Source organism: Erinaceus europaeus, chromosome 15 (assembly GCF_950295315.1).
Source record: "Erinaceus europaeus chromosome 15, mEriEur2.1, whole genome shotgun sequence".
Lineage (NCBI taxonomy): Eukaryota > Metazoa > Chordata > Mammalia > Eulipotyphla > Erinaceidae > Erinaceus > Erinaceus europaeus.
This window is the reverse complement of record NC_080176.1, coordinates 8,611,190-8,626,580: the sequence shown is the minus strand read 5'-3', so window position 1 is coordinate 8,626,580 and position 15,391 is coordinate 8,611,190. Positions and strand designations below refer to the sequence as shown.

The 15,391-nt window shown below is 44.1% G+C and overlaps 1 protein-coding gene across 1 annotated transcript in view; it reads left to right on the top strand.

Annotated features, from left to right (window-relative positions):
* The window catches only part of LCMT1 (leucine carboxyl methyltransferase 1), a 52,658-nt gene that overhangs the window by 13,311 nt on the left and 23,956 nt on the right, over positions 1-15,391 (top strand). The window contains exons 3-5 of the mRNA XM_007526628.3: positions 3,508-3,629; positions 6,120-6,196; positions 9,442-9,503. Coding sequence (XP_007526690.1) covers positions 3,508-3,629; positions 6,120-6,196; positions 9,442-9,503 — 261 coding nt within the window. The remainder of the gene's footprint in view (positions 1-3,507; positions 3,630-6,119; positions 6,197-9,441; positions 9,504-15,391) is intronic.

The following is a 15,391-nucleotide window of genomic DNA, read 5'->3' as shown; positions in this document are numbered from 1 at the left end:
CAGACAGCTGCAGACCTGCTTCACCGCCTGTGAAGCGACACCCCCCCCCCTTTCAGATGGGAAGCCGGGGGCTCAAACCAGGATCCTTACGCTGGTCCTTGCACTTTGCGCCATGTGCACTTAACCTGCTGTGCTACTACCCGACTCCCTGTATTTTACTTATTATCAAGAGAGAAAGAAAGGGAAGGACTAGCTCATCACTCTGGCACATGCAATGCCAGGGATCAAACTCAGGACCTCATGCTTCAGAGTCTGAAGCTTTATCCACTGAGCTACCTTCCTCCCAGTCAGTAGCATGACTTAGCAGGAGAATTCCAGTATGCACTGTCTCTGTTAGTACATGAAAGTGCTTATTTCTCAAGACCTCCAGTTTATGAGCCTTTTTAATCTTTGTTAATCTGACACATGAAAGATAGCATCTCATAACAATCTTATATTCTGTTCCTCTTGCATAAGGTGTTATTAAGGATTCTTTCCTGTGTTTAGAAGCCTTAGTTGCGGTTGTCTTATTAAAGTGTTAGTAACACTGTGAGGCCTGGAAAGCACTTTTTTTTTTTTTTTGCCTCCACGGTTAGCATTGGAGCTTGGTGCCAGCACCACGAATTCACTGCTCTTGGTGGCCTTTTTTTTTTTTTTTTCTTTTCCATTTTATTGGATAGGACAGAGAGAATTTGAGAGAGAAAGATAGACACCTGCAGATCTGCTTCACCACTTGTAAAGAGACCCCCCCTGCAGGTGAGGAGCTCAGGACTGGAACCTGAATCCTTACAAGGGTACTTGTGCTTCATACTATGAGATTAACCAGGTGCTTCATTGCTGGTCCTCCTGCAATAATTTCTATCAAGGACGATAAAGGATTCGAGACAGTGATCCTTCATAGTCTCCACCAGATCACAAACAGTTGAGCAAATGACCACAGCTCTTGTGTGTGTGCATTGAATCTTGGTTCTGTAAGAAGTGCAAAGAAGGGTGACCAGGTGGTAGCGCAGCGGGTTAAGCGCACATGGTGCAAAGCGCAAGGACCGGCGTAAGGATCCCGGTTCGAGCCCCCGGCTCCCCACCTGCAGGGGAGTCGCTTCACAGGCAGTGAAGCAGGTCTACAGGTGTCTACTTTTCTCTCCCCCCTCTGTCTTCCCTTTCTCTCTGGATTTCTTTCTGTTCTATCCAACAATGACAGCAATAACAACAATAATAATAACCACAATGATAAAAAACAATGGCAACAAAAGGGGAAAAAATAGCCTCCAGGAGCAGTGGATTTGTAGTATAGGCACCGAGCCCCAGTGATAACCCTGAAGGAAAAAAAGAAAAAGAAGTGCAAAGAAATTTTGAAGTGATACTTCCTGAGAATAAGAACATAGTATTACTGGGAACCAGGCAGCGACACACTCAGATGAACACACAGTTCCATGCATAAGGACCCAGGTTCAAGCCCCTGCTCCCCACCTGCATAGGGGAAGCTTCATGAATGGGGGAGCAGTGCTGTAGGTGTCTCGCTCCCTCTCATTCTCCCCTTCCCTTTTTTCTTTTTTTTTTTTTTTAATTATTTATTTAATGAATAGAAACAGTCAGAAATCAAGAGGGAAGGGGAAGACAGAAAGGATGAGAGGGGACTGGGTGGTAGCGTACCAGGTTAAGTATAAAGCATGAGGACCCGTGCAAGGATTCTGGTTTGAACCCCTTGCTCCCCACCTGCAGGGAAGTTGCTCCACAAGCAGTGAAGCAAGCAGGTCTGCAGGTTTCTCTGTATCTCCCTCCCTCTTTATCTCTCCTCCCTTCTTAGCTTGTCTGTCCTATCAAAAAAAAAAGAGAAAATGGCCGCCAGGAGCAGTGGATTTGTAGTGCAGGCACCAAGCCCCAGCAATAACCCTGGAGGCAAAAAAAAAAAAGAGGGAGACAGAGAGACACCTGCAGTACTGCTTCACCACTCAACAAAGCCTCCCCTCCCCCATGCAGGTAGGGACCAGGGGCTTGAACCCAGGTCCTTGTGCACTGTAACGTGAGCTCAACCGGCCCCTCCCCTTCCCTTTTCAATTTCTTTTTGTCCTATTAAAAAAATAAAAGAAAATGGTATTACTATAAGGCGAGGGTGGAAATGGGCCTTCAGTATGAAGCCGTCCTCCTGGGCTCTTGAGATAGATTTCACAGCAGGCAGTAGAGAGGGAGGGCCCGCCTTCCTGGCTGACCTGGACCACCAGACAGTAAGCCAGCCAGTCCTGCTTCCTTCCTCCTTCCTGCGTCCTCTTCCTCTTCCTCTTCCTGGGTTTGAGTCTTTCTACTAGGGGTCTAGACTCCAGTAGTCGAGGGCCTCCCAAACATCAGGGTAAAGATATATCTCCTGCACCTCCATCCAGTCCATTGTGGATATTTCTTGAGAATACAATAGAGATGAAAAGCTAGAAAAGTGGGAGTCGGGCGGTAGCGCAGCGGGTTAAGCGCAGGCGGCGCAAAGCACAAGGACCAGCATAAGGATCCCGGTTCGAGCCCCCGGCTCCCCACCTGCAGGGGAGTCGTGAAGCAGGCGGTGAAGCAGGTCTGCAGGTGTCTGTCTTTCTCTCCCTCTCTCTGTCTTCCCCTCCTCTCTCCATTTCTGTCTGTCCTATCCAACAACAATGACATCAGTAACAACAACAATAATCACTACAACAATACAACAACAAGGGCAACAAAAGGGAATAAATAAATTAATTAATTAATTAAAAATCTTAACAGAAAAAGAGAAAAGCTAGAAAAGTAAACAAAAAAAAACTTATAAATGCAAACCCAGCTGTCAGCTATTGCTCTAGCCTCTGTTCCCACCCCCCCCACCCCCCCACCCCACTCCTGGTCTGGCATATGATAATTGCAGGGAATCAAACTTGGCCCATGGAGCCTTAGGAATGAGAATCTCTTTGCATAACCATTATGCTATCTGCCCCAGCCCACCAGCCCCTAGTTTTAAGATAAGTGATTTAATTTCATCATTCAGTAGATCCTACTTACTTGGGTTCATGTTAAAGGAAATAGAAGAGAGTTAAAAAGTTCTAGTTTCGGGGGTCGGGCGGTGGCGCAGTGGGTTAAGCGCATGTGGCACAAAGCGCAGGAACCGACGTAAGAATCCCGGTTCGAGCCCCCGGCTCCCCACCTGTAGGGGAGTCGCTTCACAGGCGGTGAAGCAGGTCTGCAGGTGTCTATCTTTCTCTTCCCTTCTCTGTCTTCCCCTCCTCTCTCCATTTCTCTCTGTCCTATCCAACAACAAATTGCATCAACAAGGGCAATAATAATAACCACAACAAAGCTACAACAAGGGCAACAAAAGGGGGGAAAAAATGGCCTCCAGGAGCGGTGGATTCATGGTGCAGGCACCGAGCCCAGCAATAACCCTGGAGGAGGGGAAAAAAAAAAAGTTCTAGTTTCTTCCAGGTAGCTGACTGGAAGCAGGGCAGGGGTATTCTGCTTTGTGCATGTGACTTTGAAGGGGTTGTTTCTGAGTTTCTCAGCAGGGGCTTGTTTCTTTGCCTCTTATAGGCTATTTTGCTCGAGTTCATGGCGTCAATCAACTTATAAAGGCATTTCTACGGAAGACAGAATGCCAGTGTCAAATTCTAAACCTTGGGGCTGGGATGGACACCACGTTCTGGACATTAAAGGTAAGTTCAAAGTTTCCTCCTTCTGGCTGGGGAGACAGTAGAAAGGTTATGCAAAAGACTTCCATGCCAGAGGTCCTAGGTTCAATCCCCAGTACTACCGAAAGCCAGAGCTGAGCTCTGGTCTCTTTCTCTGTATCTTTGTATCTTTTTCTCTGTTATCGCTCACTCATTAAAAAATAAATGAGGGAGTCGGGTGGTAGCGCATCGGGTTAAGCACACGTGGCTCAAAGCGCAAGGACCGGCGGAAGGATCCCGGTTTGAGCCCCCGGCTTCCCACCTGCAGGGGAGTTGCTTCAAAGGCGGTGATGCAGGTCTGTAGGTGTCTACAGGTGCACTTAGCCTGCTGTGCTACTGCTCGACTCCCCCACTTCTATCTCCCCTTTCTCAATTTCTCTGTCTCATCTAATAAAAAATAGAAAGAAAAAAAATTAAATGGAAAAGGGGAAAAAAAAAAGGCTACCAGGAACAGTGGATTCATAGTGTGGGCACTGAGCCCCAGTAATAACCCTGGTGGCAATAAAAAATAAATAAATACAAAAAAAAAAAAAAAAAAAAAGAGAGAGAGACAGGGGCTAGGAACTTCTGGCTGCCTGGTCCAGTACACAGGTCAGCCGGCAACCATGCTGCTCTATTTGCTTTTCCCAGCATATACTCACACCGAAGGGAAGTGGATTCTAGATCATGGCAGAACCAAGACCAAAGCTCTGCTGTGACTCCCAGGATGGGCTTTCACTGCCAACCCTCTGTGCTGTAAAGATCTCACTGAGGGCACTTGCTTTTTTTTGTCGTTGTCTGGCTCCTCTAGCAGGTCTGTCATGTGGCTGTAGTGGGTACGTGCACTGCTCTAGTTTTCCTGCAGATGTGCACTGAGATAAATGAGAGCGTGTGGCCATAGCCCAGCCTGCGTATCTATTCGTGATAAGAAGGTCTTTGGTGACCGGCGCTTCCAACCTTTCTCTTACTGAAGTGAGAAATCAGAGGTGTCTGTGTGACTTGTCGTTGCTTATGCTGTTTGGGTTAGGGATGTCCATTAATGAAGAGCTTTTACGTGCATGACCTCATGAAGTAATATAAGGGCTCAGGTGTGTGTGTGTGTGTGGGGGGGGTGTTTACACTGATGGGAAAGAGGCTGGTGCGGTTGTGTCTGCCCCAATCAGAGAGTGATTAGAACAGGAATGAGGCACAAAGAATGGACCCTGCTTTTTCTTTTCTTTCTTTTTTTTCTTTCTTTTTTTTAAAAGATTTTACTTATTCATGAAAAGGATAGGTGGAGAGAGAGAAGGAACCAGATGCCACTCTGGTACATGTGCTGCCAGGGATTGAACTTGGGACCTCATGCTTGAGAGTCCAATGCTTTATGCACTGTGCTACCTCCTGGACCATGACCCTGCTTTTTCCTTTCCTTTCCTCTATTCTTTTCTTTCTTCCTTTTTTTCTTTCTTTCTTTCTTTCTTTCTTTCTTTCTTTCTTTCTTTCTTTCTTTCTTTCTTTCTTTTTTTACCAGAGCACTGCTCAGCTCTGGCTTATGGTGGTGCGGGTGATTGAACCTGGGACTTTGGAACATCAGGCATGAGAGTCTCTTTGCAGAACTATTTAAAAAGATATTTAATTTTATGAGTGACACCAGAGCACTGTTCAGCTCTGGCATATGCTGTGTTGGGGATAAAAGCTGGGTCAAGGGCTAGGGAGATAGCATAATGGTTATGCACAAAGTCCTTCATGCCTGAGGTACCAAAGGCCCCAGGTCCAATTCTCAGCACCACCATGAGCCCAGAGCTGAGCAGTGCTGTGGTAGAAAAACAAAAATCAATTAAACAAGTCTGGCCTCCTCAGCTCCAACTTCCTGACTTTCCCCCTGTAACTGTCTTTCATGTTGAGTCAAAGGTATTTGGAAAATACAGTATGACTGTCCCTTGACTTAAAATCCATAAGAACGGGAGTCGGGCTATAGCGCAGCGGGTTAAGCGCAGGTGGCGCAAAGCACAAGGACCGGCATAGGATCCCGGTTCGAACCCCGGCTCCCCACCTGCAGGGGAGTCGCTTCACAGGCGGTGAAGCAGGTCTGCAGGTGTCTGTCTCTCTCTCCCCCTCTCTGTCTTCCCCTCCTCTCTCCATTTCTCTCTGTCCTATCCAACGACGACGACAACAACAATAATAACTACAACAATAAAACAACAAGGGCAACAAAAGGGAATAAATAAATAAAATAAAATATTAAAAAAAAATCCATAAGAACCCCATTGCTCTTCAAGAACTGTGACTTGGTATCTAAAGATGACCAGAAAATGTGAGTGAGTAAAGAGTTATATAAAGGTTGCTGTGCTGGTCCGGGAGGTGGCGCAGTGGATAGAACATTGGACTCCTGAGTTCAGTCCCCGGCAGCACATGTACCAGAGTGATGTTCAGTTGTTTCTCTCTCTCCTCCCACCTTTCAAATAAATAAATAATGTTAAGGGAAATAAATCAAGGTTGCTATTTGTCTTGTCTCAGGACGAAGATCTTTTGCCAAGCAAATATTTTGAAGTCGACTTCCCAATGATCGTCGCAAGAAAGCTGCACAGCATCAAGTAAGTGTGACTTGGACTGGAGGAAAGAGCCTGGCAGAATTCAGAACCAGCTGCCAATCAGTGGCGGGCTGAGTGTCAGATGCCTCTTCCCAGCAGGAGTGCGCTGCTCTCCCAGGGCCTCGTCCCTACTGACTGCCCTCGCCCCCTCATTCCAGCCTGTCTTACTATCTTTGGGATGAACTCCCCCTCCCCTGTGGCTTTTCTTTTCTGTGTCTAATTTTCAGGTATGCGTTTATTGTTTTTTTTTTTTATTAATGATTGGATATTGGTTTATAAAATGACAAGATAATGACTACAATTCCATGCCAAACCCACCACCAGAGTTATGTCCCCGCCCCCTCCACTGGAAGCTGTAGTGGTTCTCCCAAGGTCACAGATAATGGGCTGACTATTATTTCTGTAACTCTCTATCCATCTACATATATTTTTGCCCATTTTTTTCTATGGTCTTAACTCCTCTTACTTTTTTTTTTCTTTTTTTTCTTTATATATTTATTTATTTTTATTTACCAGTGCACTGCTCAGCTCTGGCTTATGGTGGTGCAGGGGATTGAACCTGGGACTTTGGAGCCTCAGGGATGAGTTTGCATAACCATTATGCTATCTACCCCCACGCCCTCCTCTTCCTTTCTAAGTCACACCTACACCTATTACTATGTCCTCTGTGACTTTTCTGTCCTTTAATGTAATTTGACTGAATATATTAAAAATGCCCTTAAAAAACAAGGGCAGCAAAAGAGAATAAATAAATATTTAAAAAATTTGTTTTTAAATTCCCTTAAAGTATTTTAGGAATCTGAATTTATTATTATTATTATTATTCATTTTTACTGCCACCAGGGTTATTACTGGGACTTGGTGCCTGCACAGTGAACCCCTTTCTCTCCCCCCCTTTTTTTAGACTTTTTAATTTTATTTTTTTATTTGAAAGGAAAGAGAGTAATTGAGAGTGGAAGATAGAAAGGGAGAGAGAGACACACCTGCCAGTTGCTTCACTAATTTTTTAAAAATATTTATTCCCTGTTGTTGCCCTTGTTTCATTGTTGTAGTTATTATTGATGTCGTTGTTGTTGGACAGGACAGAGAGAAATGGAGAGAGGAGAGGAAGACAGAGAGGGGGAGAGAAAGACAGACACCTGCAGACTAGCTTCTGCTTGTGAAGCGACTCCCTTGCAGGTGGGGAGCCGGGGGCTCAAACCAGGGCTTCACTACTTTTTAAGCTTCCCCCACTATAGGTTCAAACAGGGGTGTGTGTGTGTGTGTGTGTGTTTGTGTACATGTGTGTACGTGTACTCTGTGTGTGTGTGTTTGTTTTGGATAGAGACAGAAATTGAGAGAGGAAGGGGAGACAGAGAAGGAGAGAGAAAAAAAGACACCTGCAGCATGAAGCATGAAGCTTACTTCTTATGGGGCTTGAAGCCGCGTCGTCTTAGATGGTAATGTATGTTTTCTCTGAGGTGGACCACTGCCCGGGCCCTATTCTTTTATTTTGGTTGCAAGTGTAGTAAACAAGTGTTTCTGTTTATCCTTCAGAAATGTCTAATCCTCACAAACTGGAGATATTGTCAGGTTTTATTTTTATTACTTTGCCCCATGAAAATAAATTCTTATCCCTTCGAAACATGAATTTTATATTAGATGTACTTTCCAGATGCTAGATGGCAGCTCTGATGCTCTGGGGACTGCAGATTGTGACAGCACCTGTGAGATAATAGCAAGAGAAACCCCAGCCCCAGAACCGGCTTACTGGGCTACACTGTTTGTGTGTAGTTCTTGGAATAATTCATTTAGTTCTCGGATTCTGACTGTTCATATCTTCTTCTTCTTTTTTTAATCTTTATTTATTGGATAGACACAGCCAGAAATTGAGAGGTGATATAGAAGGGAGAGAGAGACACCTGCAATCCTGCTTCACCACCTGCAAAGCTTTCCCCTTTCATGTGGGGACTAGGGGCTCAAACCTGGGTCCTTGTACATTGCCCACCACTACTGGGCCCCTTCACCTTCTTTATTTATTTATTTATTTAGTTTTTATATTTATTTATTCCCTTTTGTAGCCCTTGTTGTTTTATTGTTGTAGTATTGATTGTTACTGTTATTGATGTCGTCATTGTTGGACAGGACAGAGAGAAATGGAGAGAGGAGGGGAAGACAGAGAGGGGGAGAGAAAGACAGACACCTGCAGACCTGCTTCACCACCTGTGAAGCGACTCCCCTGCAGGTGGGGAGCCTGGGGCTTGAACCGGGATCCTGACGCCGGTCCTTGTGCTTTGCGCCAGCTGCGCTACCGCCCGACTCCCCCCTTATTCTTATTTTCTAGATGAGGAAAGTTAGTACATAAATGTCACTGAACTTCAGATTTGAGTGAGAATCTTTTTTTTTTTTTTTTAATCAGAAATTTTGTTTGAGAGGCTGGGTGGCAGCACACCTGGCTGAGTGCACATGTTACAATGCTAGTGCTCAGGGACCCAAGTTCAAGCCCCCTGGTCCCCATCTTCAGGGGGAAAGCTTTGCAAGTGGTGAAGCAGTGCTGCAGTTATCTCTCAGTCTCTCTCCCTCCCTGTCTTCTCCTTCCCTCTCGATTCCTGACTGTCTGTCTCTGTCTAATAAATAAAGATAAAAAAATTTAGAAAAATTTTTGTTTTAGAATTGACAAGAAACTAGAGTGGCCTGGTCAGCATTGAAGCCTTTGGAACATTCTAGTTTGCCTCTTTATCCATTTCTACGTATTTCACAATCAGTTGTGGTTTGGCATCATATTCTGAATGTGGTGGTTAGCTGCGCCTCCCTGAGACTTTTGCCAGAGATGCCTAGTGTAAAAAGTAAACAGAAGGCAGGGGTCGGGTGGTGGCGCAAAGTACAAGGACCGGCCTAAGGATCCCGGTTTGATCCCCTGGCTCCCCACCTGCAGGCGAGTCGCTTCACAGGCGGTGAAGCAGGTCTGCAGGTGTCTTTCTCTCCCCCTCTCTGTCTTCCCCTCCTCTCTCCATTTCTCTCTGTCTTATCCAACAACGAATGACATTAACAACAGCAATAATAACCACAACAAGGCTACAACAACAAGAGCAACAAAAGGGGGAAAAATGGCCTCCAGGAGCAGTGGATTCATGGTGCAGGCACTGAGCCCCAGCAATAACCCTGGAGGCAAAAATAAATAAACAGAAGGCCTTTTTTTTTTTTTTTTTGCAGTGGGTGTGGATAAGCCACTTGACTCATCTTTTCCCCTTTCTTCTTTCTTCCCATAGATTCAAACCTCTTCTGTCAAAACCCATTATAGATTTACATTCAGAGGAGACGCTTCAAATGGGCAAGTATCCTTAACCTAAATAGTGCAATTTGAACTATATAGCTGTCTTTCCCCCCCTTATTTTCCTCTTTTAAAGTTTGTATATGCGTGTGTGTGTGTGTGTGCACATGTGTGTGAATACCTGTGATGCCACACACTGTATGCCTTTACTGACACATTCACACTCCCATGGAGATCACTCTGAAGGGATTTAAAACAACTTTCTGTATGACTCTTTTTTTTTTTTTTTTAAATTATTGGGGTATTAATGTTTTACATTCAACAGTAAATACAATAGTTTGTACATGCATCACAGTCCCGTTTCCCATATAACAATACAACCCCCACTAGGTCCTCTGTCATCCTCTGTATGACGACTCTTTAGGTTTTTTCATAAACCCCTGACATTATGTTTGCTTAAAAAAAAAAAAGGTTTTTTTTTTTCCCATTCATTGCCAGCATTTTAAAAACTGAGTACCATTAATAGATACCTCAATTTGTAACTTGCACGGGAAAATTGGACCATGGCAGTAAATAAGTAGCAACAGCCTTATTTAGAAGGGTTACAATTTTTTTGGTTCTTTACTTTTTTTTTTTTTTAATTTTTATTATTATTTTTTTTTTTCATTTAAACAGGGCACTTCTCAACTCTGATTGATGGTGGTGCTGAGGGCTGGATTTAGGACTTCTGAGTCCCAGCAATGAAAGTCTGTTACATAAACCACTGTTCTGTCTCCCTTGTCCTACGCTCTGCCTTACACCTCCTCTGTCTCGCCCATCTATGCTGTCTCTTTGGTCCCCATGGCTTTTTCTCTTCCAGTTTTAAATTATGAATATCTCCATGAATACTTCTGTGGTCTTTAAGCCTTTCAGATTATGTTCAAGGGATTTTTAATAGTTTGTGGTGTCAGAAAACACGTTTAGAGGGACCCCTCAAAGGGTCTGCTTATACGGGTAGTCCAGTCATATTAACAGAGGGGCCAGGTGGCAGCGCACCTGGTTGAGCACTCATGTTACAGTGCACAAGGGCCCAGGTTCAAGCCTCTGGTCTCCACCTGCAGGGGGAAAGCTTTGTGAGTGGTGAAGCAGGGCTGCAGGTATTTCTCTGTCTTTCTCCTCTATTTTCCTCCTCCCTCTCACTTTCTGACTGTCTTTATCCAATAAATAAAGATAATAAAAAATTTAAAAAGAGAACTACTAAAAAAAACCAAACAAACCCAATAATACACACACACACACACACACACACATATTTTGCCTCCAGGGTTATTGCAGTGGCTAAGTGTCTGCACTATGAATTCGCAGCTCCTGGGGGCCATTTTTTCCCATTTTGTTGCCCTTGTTGTCATTATTGTTGCCACTGTTGCTGGATAGGGCAGAGAGGAGGAGAGACAGGAGGAGAGAAAGACAGACACCTGCAGACCTGCTTCACTTGTGATGAAGTGACCCCCTGCAGGTGGGGCAAAGCCAGTAATGTTAACAGTAAATGTTGGAAAACCAAGTGTGCCTCTTACAGAACCAGGATGCCTTGCTCATCCATATAGTGAATGACATGATTCTCCAGAAGAACTCAATGGGCCGTATCTTTCCTCACCATCATATGTTCATAGGTTCTACCCAAGTCTTGTCATCGGCTGGCTAATTTGCTGGCTCCACCCTTTTCGCTGCCAGAGACTTCTATATATGTCATTAATATTTGTGTCTGAATAATTACTTATAATGAAAGACCTATTGGGTTGTTGGAAAAGTCATGTTCTTTTTTTTTTTAAAAAAAATTATTTACTACTGGATAGAGACAGAGAATTTTTTTTCCCCTTTATTGGGGGATTAATGTTTTACACTTGACAGTAAATACAATAGTTTGTACATGCATAACATTTCTCAGTTTTCCACATAACAATACAACCCCCACTAGATGAGACAGAGAAATTGAGAGGGGAGGGGGAGGAAAAGGGGGAGAGACAGAGAGACAACTGCAGCCCTGTTTCACCACTTGTGAAGCTTCCCCCCGCAGGTGGGGACCAGGGTTTGAACCTGGGCCCATGCGCATGTAAGAATGTGTGGTGACTATTCTGACAGCCCGATAATATTAGCATTAGCTTGGAGCAGTGTAGAAAATAAAGGAAGTAACGGACTCTAGAATCTCAGCATCCTCCCAACATAACCAGAGTTGGGAGTGTTTTCCTCTTTGCCAACAGGCTGGGGCTGGGTGACTGTACCTTTCCTGGTGACCTTTTTCTTTTTTCCTGTAGAGACAGAAACAGGGAAACAGAATAGGAGAGAGAGAGAGGGAGGGAGAGACACTTGCAGTATCTGCTGGTCGTGAAGCTTCCCCCGCCACAGGTGGGGGCTGGGGATTTGACCCCTGGGTCCTCGGATGGGACAGTATGGCTCTGCTGGGTGTTCTGCCACGCAACCCGCAGCATTCTCTCAAAGCCAGCACACTACCCAAGTGAGCTATTTCACTGGCCCACCCAGAGCATGTTCATTCCTTTATCATTATGCAGTCAGCGCCCAGAGTTGAGCAGCGTGCTAGAGATGAGTGGACACGCACGCACGCGCGGGCTAGTCCCAAGTTCAATTCATCTTCACTGAGTAACTGTACACACACTTGCATAATTATGTTATAATTCAACACACATTTGTTGACTGAATCGACACACATAAAAATTTGTATGTATTTCTCAGAACAGTGAATAATTCATGCACCCCATTCTGCCACTTGCTTCTCTCACTTCCTAGTAAATCATGGCTGTCTTTCTTTGACCGCACGTATAAATCTACCTCATTATCTTTAATGACTTTATAGTGCCACTTTACACAGAAATTCCCTTTTATTTGATCAGTTAACTGCCAGTGGTCATGTAGATGGCTTCTTCTTCTTTAAAAAATTTTTTTTGTATTAAAATGCTGTAAGAAAAATGTAAATGCATATTTGCAGAAATACCCAGCAAAAAATGTTGCACATTATGAATTATAGTAGCTGTCACCCAACTGTTCTTCAAGACTCTGTTTACTGATTTACCTTTTCACAGGAATAGGTGGGAATTCTCTTGCTTTCTACTCTTGCTAGCTCTGGGCATTACTGATTGTTTTGCTACCACTCTGGTAGATTTTTAAAAAAATATTTATGTATTTTCCCTTTTGTTGCCCTTGTTATTTTATTGTTGTAGTTATTATTGTTGTTGTTATTGATGTTATTGTTGTTGGATAGGACAGAGAGAAATGGAGAGAGAGGAGGGGAAGACAGAGAGGGGGAGAGAAAGACACCTGCAGACCTGCTTCACTACCTGTGAACCGACTCCCCAGCAGATGGGGGGCTGGGGCTCGAACTGGGATCCTTATGCCGCTTTGTACCACCTGTGTTTAACCCGCTGCACCACCACCCGATTCCCTCTGGCAGATCATGAATTAAAAATTCAAAGTCACCATGACTTGATTGCAGTTTAGTCTTAATGATCTTTGAAAGTTTTCTGTACGTTTCCTTTCCCATTTTTTTTTAAATTATTGATTTATTTATTTTGGATAGAGACAGAGAAATTGAGAGGAAAGGGGGAGACAGATACCTGCAGCCCTGCTTATGAAAGCTTGTGAAGCTTCCCCTTGCAGATGGGGGCTGGGGGGCCTTGAACCTGGGTCCTTAACACATTGTAACGCATTCACCTTACTAGGTGCACCACCACCTAGTAAGGTGAATTTCCCATTTTCTTTCATTTATTTATATTTTTTCCTGCTTTTCAGTTTTCTATGAGCCCTTTCTATTTAAATTTTGTTCATGTCTCATGGAGATGAATTTTCAGTCTTGCCCTCTATAGTTTTTCATTGTGGTTCATTGTAGGGCAGACGGCTGTTCCCTGTTTTGTCTCCCCACCTGTGCACTGCAGCCTCCTCAAGACTCACTGTGGGCTTCTCTAAGACTGGTCCTTTGGTGCTTGACTGTTTGAATGTTTTGCAGGCTTGAAGAGGGTTTGTTTATTTTAGCTCTTGGTTTGTGGCCAAATGTACTTTGAATTGGCCAAGTAGGATTATCAGGATCATAAGGGAGAGCCTGCCCATATGCTCTCTGTTAGCCTTTTTTCCGAATTCTCGAAGCCAAGGGAGACTGAGTGAGCAAGAAGGCTGGTGGGCATCTGACTTCTTCCATGTCTTGTGTCCTTGAGGAGGCTGGGTCAGCAGTGCTGTGGTAAATAGCCCAGCACCTCCTTTCCCTCCCCTCCCCTCCCCTCCCCTCCCCTCCCCTCCCTTTTTTCTTTCCTTTTTCCCTTTTTAAAAAGCATTTTTATTTTTATTATCTTTATTTTATTTATTGGATAGAGACAGCCAGAAATTGAGATAGAAGGGTGTGAGAGAGAGGGAGAGACAGAGAGACACCTGCAACACTGCTTTACCACTGGCAAAGCTTTCCCCCTGCAGGTGGGGACAGGGGTCTCGAACCCAGGTCCTTATAACATGTGTACTCAACCAGGTGCGCCACCACCCGGCCCCCTTTTTTTTTCCTTTTCTTTCTTTCTTTCTTTCTTTCTTTCTTTCTTTCTTTCTTTCTTTCTTTCTTTTTTCTTTTCTTTTCCTCTCCTTTCCTTTTTTATTTATTTATTTTTTATTTACTGTAATCTTAGTTTTTAACTTTTAGTTGAAAATGTTTCCAGCCGGGGCCAGGTGGTGGCGCACCTGGTTGAGGGCACACGTTACAATGCTCAAGACCCAGCTTTGAGCCCCCAGTCCCCACCTCTAGCAGGAAAGCTGTGCAAGTGGTGAAGCAGGGCTGTCGGTGTCTCTCTGTCTCTCTCCCTCTCTGTCACTCCCTTCCCTCTCAATTTGTGACTGTCTCTAGCCAATAAAGAATTAAAAAAAAAAAAAAGTTTCTAGGCATGTTCAAAAATACTGGTTTTGTACAGACTGAACTTCCACATACCCACTACCTAACTTTAATGCCTGTCAGTCTCATGCCAACTTCTAAAACTTAGTCCAAGATCCTGGAGGTGGAACAGTGGATAAAGCATTGGACTCTCAAGAATGAGGTCCTGAGTTTTATCCTTCACTTCCCACGTGCCAGAATGATACGTTGATGTCCCCTCTCTTTCATTAATACATAAGAAAATAAATCTTAAAAAGAAAAAATTTAGCCCTAGATTAGCCGAAGCAACACCACACCATCTGGGAACTTGCTCAAAATACGAGTCCTGCTTCTGAAAGATGATCTGAAATCAGAAACTCAGGGGGTGGGTTGGGGTGGAGTGGGTAGAGTCAGTTAATAAACCATCCGGGTGACTCAGCTGCCAGACCTTGAGGACAACTGTACGCAGCTCAGCTTTAGAGTGTGGGGAGAAGTCTGAAATACTACATGCCAAAATGCTAATAGTTATCTTCGAAGGGTATGGTTTTAAATATTTTTTCACTGTGTCTTATGGGATTTATTTTTTTTTAATTTAGTGTCAGGAAGTGAATCCAAGACCTCACATATAAATGATTCTACCTGTGAGCATTCTCTCCAGCCTCACTCCTTCATTCTCTATTTTTTAGAACAAAGAGGGAAGAGAGACAGAAGGCATGCACTCTGTTTGCTGAGCTGTCTTCCAGCCCTGATTCCTAATAAATTTTGTAATGATAATGTACTTTTTTTTTTTTTAACTTAAGAGACCGCAAGGCAGAGAGACAGTGTGAAAGAGACCACAGCACTGCAGCTTCTTCCATTGAGATGGTAGCCAGGCTCGAGCCTGGGCTGTATAAGTGCAAAGCAGCGCACTATCCTAGTGAGCTATTATGTTGGCCCCTCTCTTATTTTAAAATACTGTTTCCACATTAATTATCCTTTTCTTCACCCCACTGGGGATGAATCATGAGCCCCAATCCACAGGTCAGGACAGTGAGCTTCAGAGATTTAACACTCACACTTTTTATTATTTTTATTA